The sequence below is a fragment of the Esox lucius genome, chromosome 16 (assembly GCF_011004845.1).
Source record: "Esox lucius isolate fEsoLuc1 chromosome 16, fEsoLuc1.pri, whole genome shotgun sequence".
In the NCBI taxonomy this organism is placed as follows: Eukaryota; Metazoa; Chordata; class Actinopteri; order Esociformes; family Esocidae; genus Esox; species Esox lucius.
This window is the reverse complement of record NC_047584.1, coordinates 23,209,512-23,227,667: the sequence shown is the minus strand read 5'-3', so window position 1 is coordinate 23,227,667 and position 18,156 is coordinate 23,209,512. Positions and strand designations below refer to the sequence as shown.

At 43.7% G+C, this 18,156-nt stretch overlaps 1 protein-coding gene across 2 annotated transcripts; it reads left to right on the top strand.

Moving 5' to 3' along the window:
* The first annotated feature begins 729 nt into the window (after positions 1-729).
* On the top strand, positions 730-17,616 carry itm2bb (integral membrane protein 2Bb). 2 transcript variants are annotated; one of them, XM_010880055.4, is made up of 6 exons: positions 730-1,020; positions 14,568-14,702; positions 15,717-15,932; positions 16,124-16,234; positions 16,440-16,590; positions 16,709-17,616. In XM_010880055.4, exons 1-6 carry the CDS (start codon positions 940-942, stop codon positions 16,795-16,797), a joined length of 783 nt encoding a protein of 260 aa, XP_010878357.1. In that variant the 5' UTR covers positions 730-939; the 3' UTR covers positions 16,798-17,616. The 2 variants fall into 2 exon arrangements, with proteins under 2 accessions (XP_010878357.1, XP_010878356.1); XM_010880054.4 differs by having other exon boundaries at positions 14,568-14,741.
* Positions 17,617-18,156: the final 540 nt, after the last annotated feature.

Below are 18,156 nucleotides of genomic sequence, written 5' to 3'. Positions count from 1 at the left end.
TGGGCATAAAATGACAGTGACAATGCTGTCTAATAAGTCTATACTGCCCATGCGACTTATTTTGTCTGTATTACAGTATGTTTATGGTTTGGAGATGAGAGCATGTACAGTAGGCCTTAGTCTGGCAGACACTCTTCGCATCCTAGTCACATGGGTCACTTCAGCCACAGTATGAGGGCCTATGTTACAATGTATATTTTACGTTTTATATTTTTGGTCTGTCGTTTGGAAATGGCAGCAGCAAAAGATGAGATAAGAACTTACATTTTTATGGTTTAGTAAATATAAACAGACACCGCTATAACAATGCTGTTTAATAAGCCAATAAATAGGAATTCTTCAAGTCGTACACTAAATGGTATTAAAATAGTAGTAATATTTAAACAGTACAAATTACAATACAAACGTAGAGGTAACAGACTCAGTGTCTAATTGCAACTCTCATCCACATCTGCAAACAAGGACAGTTGACAGTTGTTGGATATACATTACGTAGTGCATTTAAACGGACCTCTCTGGTCCTGTTTGGCATGCCAAACGTGTAAGAAGCCACCCGTGCTTTCGTTCTAATCAATGTCTTCTATCAGTAAATTCCAGTGAAACTTTCCTCTCGGGCTGATTTTTTTTACAGTGAAAATGTACATAGTCCTTCGAATTTTAGCTGCGAGGCGTACGTCATCAATTCTGGCACCAGCGCCCTCTGTTGCCGAAGTCACTGGGGACAAAAGAGAAAGGAGGAGCAAACCAATTGGAGCAACATCTGAGTCGAGGAGTTGTTGAACACGGACTGTGTTTTGTTTATCTGCGACAGAGTAATTATTTCCTGCAAGGAGATTACTAAAAACGTCGACGTTTTTAGCAGGTCTGTTCTTTAAAGAAGAACGTTGACGTTTTAAGCCGGTCTGTTCTTTTAAAAGCACCCAAAGTGCACGTTTCACGATGGTGAAGGTATCTTTTAATTCGTCTCTCGGACAGAAGGACGTAAAAAAGGACAGCGAAACCCTCATTCCCGGGGACAAGGTGAGTACTGCTGTGTGAATAGAATCATACTGTTTTATATATATATATAAATACAGCATAATGCATGTGAATGTGACTATCAAGTTAACGTTTTTATAAAGACAAATATATGTAGTTACAGTTTAGTAGACATGGATGGCCAAGGGTCTGATCAGTCAAGAGTCAAACAAGCCAATAGTTCTGTACATACGTAGAGCATGTACATGATTTCGATGGCTTCAGTACCAATATTTTTTAGCTAATATATTTGTCAATGTGGCAATATGTTATTGTTAGCTAGTTCGGAGACTCCTAATAAATTGGTTCGACAATCCACTTACTATCATTTCACTTACTAACAAGTGCTGTGCTAATAAGTGCTATTATTACTTAATGTTCCTTTCATTGCAAATGGCTGGCTGACTGTCAACTATTGTTTTGAATTTGAGATCCGCTGAGTAGACTTGGCAGCCGCTGTTCCCTGGTTTCGCTGGTCAAGAATTAATACACCCATACTACGTATCACTCTTCTTTCTACGACCGTTGCGTTATGATAAGGTTTATCAATAGCGAAGTTGATTAAAGATTCTTCTAACCCATATGTACACCCAAGTGACTAATTTGCTATGTTTGCTGTACACTGTAATCTTCGTTATTCTTTTTTTCTATCGACATTACGCAGTATAAAATATCCCCAATTCCGGCTCCAATACATCCGTAGTTTGTAGAAACGAAAATGTTCTTCTGATTTATTGTCCCTTTACCATAATTTACAAGTTATATATGCCATAAAGCGAAACATCTTCGTTGTAAAAACTACGGCTGTCACCCAATTCAAATTCTCACATGTTCATCTTAAAACAATTTTATATATATATTATTTATATAATCTCAATCAAAGCTATGTTATATTCAGTTTGGGACAATTATGGGAAAATTATGCAAATTATGACATACAGTCAATTAGGCCTTTACTGTTACTGTGCATAAAAAAAATGGGAAAACAAACGTCCAAGCAGCTAAATATATATATAATATTGTTTGTTATCAGTGTTTCTTTATAAGAAATACTTTAGAGGTCATAATTGAGGTTGTGACCTCAGGTGAATAAGCATGCCCTCACATGCTGACCCAAGTGACATGGTGAATAAACAATATGATACAAAAATGGCATGTCTAGGAGGAAGGCCTAACATGATCTTCAACTCCCCCAAATTCATTGGGTGTAATTGCAATGAGGGAAGACACAGTAGGACACAATTAAATTGGTGAAGAAAAAAATTGAATAATGATTATGGTTTTATGTCTGCTCTGTAGGTTAATTTTAAGATAAACGTTGTCCCTACAGGTAAAATGGCTATGTGACATTGTAGCTACAGCATCTTAAAAATACAGTAATAAATATTGTATATAAAATATGTGCTATGCTAGTAACTGTTTCCATCAAAATTCACTTGCTCACAACTGATAGGAAGAGTAGCTGAGAGCTGTAAGACCTCAGTCATGATGTCTGCTCACTCATTATTAATTCCATGCTGCCAGTGTGGGCTTGTTGCCTTTCACAAGATTATGTGAAGTGGCAGACGAGTCTCTTCACTGCAAATATCCCCATCTGTCTTCCCTTTCTGACTCATACTATGCATTTAATTTCTCCTATCCTTTCACCCATTCACATTCTTTATTGTAGTTGACCCACCACAATATTCTTTAATCTCACGTTGAAATACCAATGTATTTCATTTATCACCGTGCAGGGGTTACTAACCCACAAGCATACAGAAGTCCCTCCATGGAATCCATGGAAACCTGTGCTCTAGGCTATTATCAATGGCTATTGGATTGATGATAACCTCATCAGCTACTATGTGACCAATCCTGTTAAAGGCTATACTATAACAGGGTTGTAGTAGTACACATTAATACTGAACAACTGTATGGGACAGCTCAGAGATCGGCCTGCTCTGTGAACTCCAATACAAAAAGCTAAACAATTACAAGTGAAAATACTAGGCACAGTTTCTGTGCCTTATTTGCATTGTAGCCTACTAGTTACGAGTCAAACAAGTGCATATCTAGGATGTATGAGTTTCACAAATAAACAAGCAAACCAGACAAAACGGGGAACTCCCCTGGAGCCCCGCCATGTAGGTAGAAACACAAAATGTTTGCCCCTTTTAGGAAAAACACTGGGGTAAGTCTTAACTGGACATTTAGCCTGGCCTGGAAAGCCGTCCCTGGGGAATGTGAAGGTCAGTGGCGGTAGCTCATCAGATGTAGTCAGAGACGGACAGTGAGAGGGAAGGCTCTGTTCACACTCGGCCTGATTAACAGGCGCAGAGTGATTGGCAGCAAGTAGTGGACAGGCCAGCTGCATTTGTGTATTGGTGTCTGTGGTTTGACCAAGAGAGTCTGAGTGCTGCTCTGATACCACTTAACGGTTTACTAATGTTAGGTAAATATAGCCTAAGTCTAATGACACAGACAGCTATAGTAAGTAGAATGCTGTAATTCTACTTGCCTGACCTTTGTTGGGTTTAACCTGTAAGCGTACCTGTGCTTGCTAAGATACATATTCAAAATATTTAGGGCCAGTTTTGCAGACAGAAATTAGGCCTAGTCTGGGACTAAAACAAAACAAGCTCAATGGAGTTTTCTATTGAACTTGATTTTTAGTCCTAGACTTGGCTTAATCTGTGTCTGTGAAACTGACCCCTTAGAGATACAATTTCAGAAAACCTGCCTATTACTAATTTCTTGTCAAATTGGCGCATTAGTAGGTCTAGAGAAACTGGTGTCAGCAGATTCCCCTAATGGGGTTATCATGACCTTGACCAGTCTATTGTCAAAGGTGTGTCTGTGAGTGTGGCTTGTTTGAACACAGAAGCTTTATACAAAGTGTTTTTCCTGTCAGTTCACCTCATCAGTTACTGAGCTGGCTTTGGGAGCATGTTGGTACATAAAACTGTAGCATGTTAATCAGTTATTATGCATGGAAATGTACTGTAGGCAATATGAGTGGACATTTAGCATATACACATGTGTTCAAAAGTATGGGGTCACTTAGAAATGTCATTGTTTTTGAAAGAAAAGCAAATTTGTTGTCCATTGAAATAAGGTCATATTGACCAGAAAAACAGGTCAATCATTGCCACAAATCTCCTTGTCTTATTTGAACGAGTTGGGAGTGAAGGCATAGGCCTAACTCCCTAGCAAAACATTGGTGGATGTGATTCTGAATTTTCTGGTCAAGATTCCAGTTCAAATAGCCTAGGTTGGACCACTGGTTTCTGGTGCATACAGCGCTGCTGTAGCATAGGTAAAACTCTGGCCCACTGCCCTTTCAGCCAGATCTCTTTCTGCTACCATGTTTTGTCTAATAAAATACAGCTATTGAGTCTGTCAGCATACAGTTGACCTTGCATGCTGGTCAGATGGGGACAGATGGCGGGGCAGGTTGTAGAAGGCCTAGAGCAGAGCCTAGCAGAGTCGGGTATACCAGACGCAGTACTCACACAGCCCCTGCGTGCAAGTGCTGCTCCCAGCCTATGTCCTGCTAGCCCGTGTGTTCTGCTAGCCCGTTTGTTCTGCTAGCCCGTGTGTTCTGCAAGCCCGTGTTCTGGAAGCTTGTGTGTTCTGAGGCTGTTTAAGGCATGTAGGAGCCCTTGGGAGGATTACATCCTAATCACTCCGATACAGACTCAGCCAGGAAGCCTTAGCCTAGAGTCTCATGCAGAGCATCGACCACTAACACTCAGAGAGGAAGAGATTAATCAAATGGCAAGCAAGAGACAACTTCGGTACACATTTTATTTACCCAGCCACTGCCTGGCACTCAGCCCCACAATGTAACTGGTGCCCTATTACCCCAATACAATGAACCCAATAACAAGCTAACCACTGTCAGCCCAAGAACGTCTTACTAGCGCTGAACACAAACACCAAACGACATAGTCTGGAGAAGGCGGCAACCATCTTGTTTAGATCGCAGGGGGAGATTTCACCGATAATCATTGAGTTACTGAAACTGTAGCGCTTCCTAGGACACAGCAATACTCCACTGGTCTCCGAGCTACGGAAACTCAACCCCTTTCCAGGGTATTGTTAGCTGGCATTCCGGAACCTTAGACCGAGGATGTTCTGTCAGGGCAAAAGTTAAAAGCACTCTGTTTTTCTCATTTCTGGGAAATTAAAAAGGAAGCATTACAATAGAAAACCTGAAGTTAAACTACATAATCTGTTTTGTCATGAGATTTTAAATGCCACATAGCTCGACTGTGAAGACTGTGTGTCAATACCAATGAATTAAATCTAGTATAGTTTGCATGCCAAACTTGCCCACACTTGCAGAAACGCGCACAAAGGCAGAGGCTAGATGAAGACATCAAGTCCAGGTTGAGTCTGCTCTCTGATGCAGCCATTATTGTTTTCTTTATTAGAGAACGTGAGAGCAGCTGAGTTCACCATCAAGACCATAGGGAGAAATTAGGCAAAAACAAAACTGAAGGGTGATTCCAGCATTATGGATGTTAAAGTTGCATACCAAACCACAACTTTCATGTCACACAGAATGGACTAACATATTCATGTCTGTCTCCAGGACCCCTTAGGAGTGTACACCCTAAAAAGTGGACTTCTATGTAGGGTTGCCCAGTGGTTCTTGAAGTGGGAAAGTTGCATTTTAAGCGGAACTCAAAGGCATTTAGGCGTGGTTCACTTTGCCACCAGGAGGAATCAAGTTAACTTACTGTAATTGTGTCCTTTTTAATATCTAGATGGCCGAATTTGTGCTACCCATGTTCACTTGACGCTACAACTGCACAGATACACAGATCCCAATGGTAGGTTCCAGCTGACGTGGTTGAGCGAGCTGTGCGATAAGCACTGCGATGTGCATCAGAGGACACAATGTTCAGATTTTTGACTCACGAACATGCTGTGAGGTGACTTTTAATTCCATTGGAAACCCATCCATCCATCCATCTTCTCCCGCTTATCCGGGGCCGGGTCGCGGGGGCAGCAGTCTAAGCAGGGATGCCCAGACTTCCCTCTCCCCAGACACTTCCTCTAGCTCTTCCGGGGGGACACCGAGGCGTTCCCAGGCCAGCCGGGAGACATAGTCCCTCCAGCGTGTCCTAGGTCTTCCCCGGGGTCTCTTCCCGGTGGGACGGGACCGGAACACCTTCCCAGGAAGGCGTTCCGGAGGCATCCGAAAAAGATGCCCAAGCCACCTCAGCTGACCCCTCTCGATGTGGAGGAGCAGCGGCTCTACTCTGAGCTCCTCCCGGGTGACCGAGCTTCTCACCCTATCTCTAAGGGATCGCCCGGCCACCCTGCGGAGAAAGCTCATTTCGGCCGCCTGTATCCGGGATCTTGTCCTTTCGGTCATGACCCAAAGCTCATGACCATAGGTGAGAGTAGGAACGTAGATTGACTGGTAAATCGAGAGCTTCGCCTTGCGGCTCAGCTCTTTCTTCACCACGACAGACCGATACATCGACTGCATTACTGCAGAAGCTGCACCGATCCGTCTGTCAATCTCCCGTTCCATCCTTCCCTCACTCGTGAACAAGACCCCTAGATACTTAAACTCCTCCACTTGAGGCAGGCACTCTCCACCAACCTGAAGTGGGCAAGCCACCCTTTTCCGACTGAGGACCATGGCCTCAGATTTGGAGGTACTGATTTTCATCCCCACCGCTTCACACTCGGCTGCAAACCGTCCCAGTGCATGCTGAAGGTCCTGGTTAGAAGGGGCCAACACGACAACATCATCTGCAAAGAGCAGAGACGAAATTGTGTGGTCCCCAAACCTGACACCCTCCGGCCCCTGGCTGCGCCTAGAAATTCTGTCCATAAAAATTACGAACAGAACCGGTGACAAAGGGCAGCCCTGCCGGAGTCCAACATGCACTGGGAACAAGTCTGACTTACTGCCGGCAATGCGGACCAAGCTCCTGCTTCGGTTGTACAGGGACCTGACAGCCCTTAGCAAAGGACCCAGGACCCCATATTCCCCAAGCACCCTCCACAAGATGCCGCGAGGGACACAGTCGAATGCTTTCTCCAAATCCACAAAACACATGTGGATTGGTTGGGCAAACTCCCATGAACCCTCCAACACCCCGTAGAGGGTATAGAGCTGGTCCAGTGTTCCACGGCCCGGACGAAAACCACACTGTTCCTCCTGAATCCGAGGTTCTACTATCGGTCGTATTCTCCTCTCCAGAACCCTGGCATAGACTTTCCCGGGGAGGCTGAGAAGTGTGATCCCCCTATAGTTGGAACACACCCTCCGGTCCCCCTTCTTAAAAAGAGGGACCACCACCCCGGTCTGCCATCCAAGAGGCACTGTCCCCGACCGCCACGCGATGTTGCACAGGCGTGTCAACCAAGACAGCCCCACAACATCCAGAGACTTGAGGTACTCAGGGCGGATCTCATCCACCCCCGGTGCCTTGCCACCGAGGAGTTTCTTGACCACCTCAGTGACTTCAGCCCGGGTGATGGACGAGTCCACCTCTGAGCCCTCATCCTCTGCTTCCTCAATGGAAGACGTGTCAGCGGGATTGAGGAGATCCTCGAAGTACTCCTTCCACCGCCCGACGACATCCTCAGTTGAGGTCAACAGCTGTCCACCTCTACTGTAAACAGCGTTGGTAGGGCACTGTTTCCCTCTCCTGAGGCGCCGGATGGTTTGCCAGAATCTCTTCGAGGCCAGCCGATAGTCCTTCTCCATGGCCTCACCGAACTCCTCCCAGGCCCGAGTTTTTGCCTCCACAACCACCCGGGCTGCAGCTCGCTTGGCCTGTCGGTACCCGTCAGCTGCCTCAGGAGTCCCACAAGCCAACCAGGCCTGATAGGACTCCTTCTTCAGCTTGACGGCATCCCTTACTTCCGGTGTCCACCACCGGGTTCGGGGATTGCCGCCTCGACAGGCACCGGAGACCTTACGGCCACAGCTCCGGGCGGCCGCTTCGGCAATGGCGGTGGAGAACATGGTCCACTCGGACTCAATATCTCCAACCTCCCTCGGGATCCAGTCGAAACTCTGCCGGAGGTGGGAGTTAAAGATCTCTCTGACAGGAGACTCGGCCAGACGTTCCCAGCAGACCCTTACAGTACGCTTGGGCCTGCCGAGTCTGTCCAGCTTCCTCCCCCGCCATCGGATCCAACTCACCACCAGGTGGTGATCAGTTGACAGCTCCGCCCCTCTCTTCACCCGAGTGTCCAAGACATACGGCCGCAGGTCAGATGAGACGACAACAAAGTCGATCATCGACCTGCGGCCTAGGGTGTCCTGGTGCCACGTGCACTGATGGACACCCTTATGCTTGAACATGGTGTTCGTTATGGACAAACTGTGACTAGCACAGAAGTCCAATAATTGAACACCACTCGGGTTCAGATCCGGGGGGCCGTTCCTCCCAATCACGCCCCTCCAGGTGTCACTGTCGTTGCCCACGTGGGCGTTGAAGTCCCCCAGTAGAACAATAGAGTCCCCAGTCGGAGCACTTTCCAGAACCCCTCCCAGAGACTCCAAGAAGGTCGGGTACTCTGCACTGCCGTTCGGCCCGTAGGCACAAACAACAGTGAGAGACCTATCCCCGACCCGTAGGCGCAGGGAAACGACCCTCTCGTTCACCGGGGTAAACTCCAACACATGGCGGCAGAGCTGGGGAGCTATGAGCAAACCCACACCAGCCCGCCGCCTCTCACCATGGGCAACTCCAGAGTGGTGAAGAGTCCATCCTCTCTCAAGGAGTGTGGTTCCAGAGCCCAAGCCGTGTGTAGAGGTGATCCCGATTACCTCTAATCGGAACCTCTCAACCTCACGCACCAACTCAGGCTCCTTCCCCGCCAGCGAGGTGACATTCCACGTCCCTAGAGCCAGTTTCCGTGTCCAGAGATCGGGTTGTCTAGGCCCCTGCCTTCGACTGCCGCCCGATCCTCTTCGCACCGGCCCCTTATGGTCCCTCCTGTGGGTGGTGAGCCCACGGGAGGGCGGCCCCACGTCGCCCGTTCGGGCTGAGCCCGGCCGGGCCCCATGGGGGAAGGCCCGGCCACCAGGCGCTCGCATACGAGCCCCAACCCCGGGCCTGGCTCCAGGGTGGGGCCCCGGCTGCGCCATACCGGGCGACGTCACGGTACTCAAAATGTTTTTCTTCATTTAGGGGGTTTTGAACCGCTCTTAGTCTGACCCGTCGCCTAAGACCTGTTTGCCTTGGGAGACCCTACCAGGGGCATATAGCCCCAGACAACATAGCTCCTAGGGTCACTCGGGTACTCAAACCCCTCCACCACGTTAAGGTGGCAGTTCTTGGAGGGGCCATTGGAAACCACAAAAATTAATTGCCCATGGCTATTCAGACTGGTGATGGCCTTGTCGTCTTTCTATCTAAAACTGTACTGTATGAGAAGTCAATTCTGGGATTTTTCCAAGAGTTTCCTAAGAAGAAAACATTATTTTCAAAGTGAACACATTTTATTTAGTTGAAGTCCAAAGAATACATTTGAAAATGCAATTAACTACCATGTAGTTGAAAAAAAACAGCAGTACTCTGAGTTGAGAACCCTTAATCTAAGGAGCATATTTAAAAATATAAATAAATAAAATCCTTGTAGGAACGGTTTATATTGCTCGTCTTCAGGGGCATGCATTGATATCTCTCTCGAAAAGTGCTAATGGGCACATTTTTATTAAATAATACAATTTCAAATAAATAAAAACAAGTATAATGGTTTGTCACTCAATTCAAATTCTAACAAAAACTCCAGTGTAGGACAAATGTGTAATTTTGAGGATATGCCTAATATTGCTGCATCAACCCACTTGCTCATTTGAATTAGAAGCAAACTAGTTACAGTGCCTCTTAAACACAAGATTTACATAAGTGGGACAGTACACAGACACAGCAGTCACACACTTTGTAACACATTATGGCTAGCTAGTGGCTTGTCTGGGTATTTTAATGTATGCTTGTTTGTTGGAGTGAAGACAACTTCTGTTACCACTAGTTCCTGATGTGGAAATTGTTTTCTTTTGGAATGCTTTGGTTGTTTTTTGTGTGGATTCCTAGCATATGGTGCCCCCATGTGAGAAAACTCAGAAAGAAGGGAGTATGGAGCCAAATTGAGATCAAATGTATTGGCTGTAAGAAAAGAAAAACGTAACTGAAATATTTCATAGTATGAAAAAACTAATATCAGTCATTGGCGGGAAGCCTATATCAACTACAGGGAAGCCTAGTTCAGCGTTAATCGTGGCTGCCCTCTTGAGAGTCGAACACACGTGAAAGGCATTGTCGTTAACCACTCATTAACATCATGCCAAGTTTGAATATTTTGTTAGACACCATTATATTGTTTTACACTGAGTAACGTTTCTTATTAAGTTTACCTCCACCACAAATAGCATCTATGAACTGTATGGCTTTTTCCACTGGCCGATTTAACAGCTTATTAGCCATTCGTGAATGACATTGATACTGTAGTGTCGCAAGGCAGGCACACCAACCACTGCTCCAAATTGGGATATCCCCTCTGGAAGGGCGAGTAGCGGCTTTACCAAGGTCGCTACAATACAATAACTACTGTGTCAATATAGGTGACGATAACGTCAAGTGAAAAGACGAGAGAATCATGTAGCCAGCAAAGTATTTGTCTATCCTGAACAATTATGAGACATAATTCGAAAATCCAACAGAAATAGTCGCAATATAGTTAAGTTTCATTTTAGGCTTCCTAAATCTACTCAAGGTTGTAGCCAGTGAGGAACCAATCATATTTTGCCACTGGCTGTTTTAACAGCTATTAGCCACTTGTGAATGACATAGATACAGTATCTATCAATATAGATGACGATAACTAGTGATTGCCATTCATGGCTTCATTAGTGTTATTTTAGCAGCAGGATATTTGGCTGGCAGCACTAAGATTTTCTTTATCACAATAAAAGCCATAATTGAAATGTATAAGGCAATATAGTTAACAATCTAGTCTGTGAAAAAGAACAGACAAGAATAACATTGGAACGGACATTAAACATAATGTACAGACAAGATTAACTATATTAATTTATAAAGTTCAATGATGGCTTTTATTTTGAAAAAGAAAATCTGAGTTAGTACTGCTAGCATAATATCCTACTGCTAGAAGAACGGTAATGAAGCCTCGAATGGTCATCACTAACGATAACTGACTTTTTTGTCAAGTGAAAAAACGAGACAATCGTGTAGCCTGCGAAGTGTTTGTCTATCCTGAACAAATCATAATATCCATCAGAACCGTTTTATTTTTAGGCTTCCTCTTACGTAGCTACGTAAAGTTGTAGCCAGCGAAGTTTTTTCTGTCCTGAACCTCAGGCATAATGCGTTTACACGGTTACGGGAAGCGAACACCGCGTCTCTAACTTAATGATTTTAGCATACACTTTTTCCACGCTTTAATCTATTTTTGCCGGACTGCGTAAGCGGAGGTGGCCTAGAAGAGTCAATGTCACTGACTGATTGACTACCCCTTGTGAAATAACGTAGTGGTTAGAGACGCGTGTTCCAGAACACATTTAGCCTAGTTTATAAAATTATCTCCACAGGTTGCATTGGGAAAGTAGTATATGGAAAGGCTATGATTTTCACCTTATAATGGTGTGATTAATGGCTAATCGGGTGCGATAATTCAATGCTCAGATAAAGTCCCAACTTTTTTCATACGATTGAATTTAGCTTTTTCCTACTATGAAATATTTCAGTAACGTTTTTCTTTTCTTACAGACATTTGAGCTCAATTGGGCTCCATAAGGGAGATTTAAGTGCTTGTTTGTTGTCTTTACCAAAGGAACACTAACTCGTTTAAGTTCATGATGTGAACAAGCGCAGTTTATGTGCTGATTACACAGTTTGTGCTGCCTTACTGTACCAAAGAACAGCATTCATCAATTAAGGGTGCACTGTAAGGAATTTGATTGATGTGACTGCAGACCCAGGTTGGCATGGCAGAGCAGGAAAGCAAAAGCTGATGTCTATCCAAGGAGCAGAGGGAAGAGTAAATATGGACACGGTACAGAAGGGTAGGCTACATATGCTACTGGACATGGAGTATGTTCTGTCTACACGCTCCGATCTAAGCTCCCAAGTAAAAAAAATTAACATTGTTCCCCTAGCCTCTCTGTTTTTTGGATGTGCATAGCCCTTCTCTCACATAAATGGGGAAGTGGACAGTGCAGGATAATAACAAATGAGGAAGTCAAGTTTAATTGGAGAAGGCCGTTAGAGGGAACAAACAAACCATTGAATTGGAGTGCAGCAGCCTTGTTGTCAGAATTCAGTAATAGAAAAGATTGGAGGGTAAAGCGTGTGGGTCATGGTATGGGATTAAACTGATAGAAAACCTCCTACATACCGAGCTTATCCAAACCCAAGACCTTGGGGTGTTGAAGTTATTAAACCTATCAGTCAGCAGGTTGGATCACGTTTATGGCTTTTGGCACACAAGGCTTCTTGACTTACAAAATCATTTCTGAGAAATACATGAAGTGAAAAAGTCTTATCGGAGTGAATTAGCACAGCCGGAGCTGCATTTGGGTTGCATTGAAATCAGATTTGTTCCCAATTTAAATCTGTTAAATCCAGGGTTTTGCGATTTTGATAACATTGCACAAGTATTTGTACTTTATCTGTGTTATATCAGCTCGCTTGCAATCAGATAGGAGGCCAGGCTTGACATCCACTCTTCCGGGACTAGGAGAATGTAGACTGCTCTTGTCAAAATCAAGAGCTGAAATATATCTTTATTTAGCACCAATTACTGAGATGGCATGGGCGACACAAATTCAGCTCCTAGTTGGTTACTCAAGTCTATTATTGTCTGGAGATGTGTGTCTACCTGTGATTTTGTGACAATGTATTGTTATTTTTAAAATAGTTTTTCAGTTAGACTTTTCATGGGCCCTTAGCCTTCTGGGGCCATAGACGGCTGCTTACCTTGCCTAATGGTACCGACCGCCTCTGGCTAAATGCTATGTATATGTATTGACATACTGAAGCCACACTTATTTGTGTGGACTGATAACACGTTCAAGCTGAGGCCCGGTGGAGCATTTCTTTTAGGCCAGGGAGGTAAAGCTGTGACATTTTCTTAAATTAACTCCAAGCCCATTGTTGGAAACTCCCTGCTTCAGTCAGTCAAGGTAAAATTGCTGTCGTAGTTGATCTCATGGGAAGGGAGTCAGTCAGAACGACCCAGGAAATGTTCCTTTCTGCCATATCTAGTACATTAGATGAGCTTTCCAAACAGTGTATCTAGTTGGAGACATGTTAGCCTATTTTTTTTTCTGATCGCGCCATCTTGTTTTTTTGCCCCTATGTCTCGCTCTAGATCTCTCTTTTTCACACCATGTTTATTGCTTTTGGGTCTCCCTGGAAACGCCACCTTGATGTTATTAAAATGATTGAGATAAAGCGGACTACTTTGGAGCGGCTAGTTGCATGCATCATGTTGCTGTGTAGTTTTTCAGCTGTATTTGTGTTAAGAGCTCTTGTTTTTGACACAGAAATGCTGTTTTCATGGGAAACAAGGACATTTCTGTGACCCCAACCTTTTGAACAGTAGTGTAAGATTAAATTACATTGTATAATCTTAAGGTTGTGTAATTGTATTGTATCCTTGGAACACAAATGCAATTCCAATATGTTTTTGCCAGACCAGGCCAGGTATTCTGGTCTGTTATTTGATTATGATTGGTCAAGGAGCAAATCCTTTGATTCTGAACAGGCACACAACCTTAGTCTGCCGCTAATTTAACCCCACCAACCCAAAGTGAGTTGTTTCTTGGATTTGCATCATGATGACTCACCCTGCTTTGTACATCTTTCACTAGAATTCTGAATCTTTCCTTCCCCGTTTCCCAAACACTGACCCTTTTTTGTGGGGGAGTTAGCTAGTACCTGAGTACTGCACCCTTTATCAACAAGCCAGCAATGTTGCTGTGCCCATCCCTGCTAGGTTGGCTGGAACGGAGACATAACCGGGAAAACAGGAAGTGTAGAGACGAGAACTGTGGATCTTAAATCATCCCCATTGGCACATACATGCCTGCTCTGAAAGTCCTCCATTGTCAAATGTTGCTGATAAAACTCTGAGGGTGACTTCCAGGGAGTGGGAAAGGTATCAGGAAACTTCAGGAAACACTTGTAACATGGAGGATTCCACAAAATTTAAGATGCACTGTGTAGTAAATGTTTTCCATATGGAAACTAGGTGAATTCCTGCTATAATAGTTCACATTCTGAACAGTCCATCCTCTCCCCCAAATCAGGTGGGTGCATTGCTCTTTAAGGAAGGGCTGCATAATTGCAGACTTGCTGGAAGTGGCCATTGGAAGGTCTAATTATACCCTCGATAATTTAATTACCTTTAGGACACTCCAATGAAGGGCTGAGAACATTGGAATAATTTAGGGTGTAGCCGATGATTGAATGTCTCATAAACCTGTCTGTGGCACTGAAGAATAAAAATGTGTTTGACAAACAAATGTGGTACCAGTTTAATCTTCCCTCTTGGTGTGTGTTCAGGATCCAGAGGTGGCTCTGCCCGTGCGCCACCGGCAGTCCAAGGCCTGGTGCTGCTGCATGTGCCTGGGCCTCGCCCTCATGCTCTCCGGCGTGGTGGTGGGAGGGGCCTGCATGTACAAATACTACATTCAGGAGGTGAGACAGGACCTCTCAGACCTCAGCGTCGATTCATGGGTAATTTAATGGTGTAACTGAATTAATTTGTAATGTAAGTGACACAACAGTAATTACTGACTGCAATTAAACAAAAGTGACACAGTGCTAGATGGTCCATGCAGTGTAAAGTGAGAGTCTTGACATTCTCCACTGTCGTGTTCCCTGGGTAGTTTACCAAAAATATGCGTTAACAAAAGTTAACGCAACATTTAATATAAGAATTGTCCGACTGGTTGCCATTGTCATTGTGACCGCATTCAAAGTCAACAGTATTTAAATGACAAGGTACATCCCACCCATGCAATTACAGTACTATCCAATCTTTACCACAACAAGTGTCAAATACCGTTTAAATGTAGGCCAATGCTGTGTCTCTCTCCGTTTTTGATGTGATGTCTCAATTCATTCCACTTCTCGTTTTTTTGGTTTTGCTGATGCGGACATCTTCGACATGGCAAGACTTTAAATGCACATTGAACAGAAAAGGATATTATAGAGAAAAGTATTTCCCCCACACTCCACTTTCAGTATTGCCTCACCCATGCCCATGGAACTTAAGTGGAGACTCCCCAACCGTATTAGAGAGAATAGACACCATGTTTATGAACGTCTTCGTATTTTCATTATTCGTAAGACATTCCCATTTCCATCAGCCTGAATAACAACAACTTGCTAAGCCCCACGTGTATGCATACTACAGAGAACCAAGTCTTCACACACACTACTCATGCCTACCTATACCAGTAGTTACCGGTCAACGTCACCTCAATATTAATACTTCACAGACCGACATGGATTGTCTTAAGATGACACAATACACACAGGGAATTTCAGAAAATTACACCGAGAGACACACACACACACCCACACAGAGACACACAGGCACGCACAGTGGACATGACTAAAGTACGTGATTAATTGTGGGTAAAGAACATTCTTGGTATGATGTGGCAAAGGTTTATTTTGACCGTCTACTGCGTTCCTATCCATCAGCAAGACCCGGTGTTTGTTTGTGGGGTGGGGTACCGTGAGGAGGACATGATGATTCCGGAGGAGGAGGACGACATGCGTGCAGACCTGCCGTCCAGCTTCAAGATGATCCAGGAAAGCATCCGCGTACTGCAGGATGAGGAGGTGGCTCTTATCAACGTGCCTGTGCCTGAATTCGAGGACAGTGACCCTGCCGACATTGTCCACGACTTCAACAGGGTAAGATTCAAACGTCTGAATTGGAAATGTAATCAACTTCAACCCTGCTGTGTATTGCTAATCCTTGTTATGTTTTTGTATGGGCATGTGAATCCTCTGACTTAAATGGGGAATTTTCTATCAGTTCAGTTCATGAGTTCTGAGGGTTGGTTTTCTAACAACGGTATTTTCCTGTTTGTTCCTCTCCATAGAGACTGACTGCCTACCTGGACCTGTTCCTGAACAAGTGCTACGTCATCCCCCTCAACACCTCCATCGTCATGCCTCCCAAGGACTTCCTGGAGCTGCTAGTCAATATCAAGGTCACAGGAACTGTTTTGTAAATTATGCTGAAGTTCAGCAGTTGCAGTGCAGAAGATTACAGTGATGCATTTGATTTCTTAATGGCTTTTTAAAACTTTAACAGTGTAACCTGATAGAGAAGAGACTGTGGCAACGCTAATTAACCATGATAATAATGCTAGGATATTTAAGTCATCACTGTGGCCCTTTTTCTCCCTCCACCAGGCTGGTACCTACCTGCCTCAGTCTTACCTGGTCCATGAAGAGATGGTTGTGACTGAGCGCCTGGAGCACGTGGAGCAACTGGGATACTTCATCAACAGCCTGTGCCGTGGGAAGGATACATACAAGCTGGAGCGCAGAGACAGGATCTTGGGTCAGTATATATACACACACACACACACACACGTGCACTCAGGTGTTTTTTTTATACCCAGAATCACCATTAATTTACATAGATAAGCATTTTAACCTCTCCATCCTCCACATTACAGGTATGCAGAAGCGTGAAGCCCTCAACTGCCACAAGATCCGTCACTTTGAGAACAAGTTTGTGGTGGAGACCTTGATCTGTGAGCCCTAGTGAAGTCATTCTGGGCTGTGGGCTAAGTGGCACATCACCTTTATAAAACCTCTTTGTTTAACAGGAAGCACAGTTGGAGATTTGTAAGATTTGTTTTCTTAGTTTTAATTTTTTCAAATGTTATTCTACATCAGGTAGTTCTGTGTGCGTGAGCATTTCAATGTGAAAGGGGACAGTTTTTGTCTCTGCTTAAAATAAGCCAGTTGTTTGCTTTCTTTTCATTATGCAGGGAGGCAATTTTGAGAGGAATTCTGTTATTTGAGGGATCTAGTACAGGACAGGACTGCTAGATTGTCAACAATGTTAAGCTTAGAGAAGATTTAAGATCAATGTTAAGGTTTAAATAATCAAAAACTGGGATTAAGGGGTAACTTGAAATAGATCATGCATGGTAGAAAATTATTCAGTCTACATGTATTTTAGAATACAGAAAATGTAATGTGCATAAGCATAACAAATGAGTAGTTTTGTTTGTGACTGAACCTGGTTTTAAGAAAGGCTAGTCCAGGGTGTTTTATAGGTTTTATATTTTCATTGTCTGCTGTAACTTAATACTGCTTTTATGATTTCTTATCTGAAAAACACATATATTAAGGTAACTTCAAGAATAAATCTAAACAATTACAATTTATAGAAAATCAAATCAGAGTATTTTTTGTCTTGTAGAAGTAAAACAATATATGTAATTTTTCAAGTTTTCTGTGAAAGTTTTTTAAGAATGTATCATTCTTGGGGATAACTCGCTATCATACTCATTTGTATATAACCTCTGGTAAGAAATGACCAACACCACAATAAATCTTAAATCTGTAATTCCAACATTGTGTGGCCATTGTGTTTTGTACCATTAACATATATTTGAAATATGGATGCTTTCTTTTTATACACCTTGCTGTCTTTTCCAACTCCATTTTAAGTGTTCATCCTTGTTAGTTGGCCCATTTCCTTTGAAAACATTTCTATGTAGTCATGCTGGCCTTGTCTTTGTTGTCACTGGATCGTGTTGACTGTATGCTATGTTTTGTGTGTTCACATTTGCTTGTGCTGCTTCGACCACTGTCGCTGGAAGCCAAATGTCATGGTGGATCAGTTTTCACAGTATAACTGTAGGCCGTGTTATATGAGCATAGTGGAAATCTGTCTAAGATCTTGATGAGCGGGGGACCTTGCAAAAGGGTGTCATGAGATGCCAGGTGGGTTTTGCTGGTCACCTTCACACAGACCTAGTAGTGGGGGAGCAATATTTTTAAAATGTAATATTGCTGTGATAATTTGAATCACTAATCCTGCCTTTCAGTCATTTAGTTTGTGATTGGATAGTTAAAAAAAAAAAATTGATGACTGTTTTAGAGTGACTGT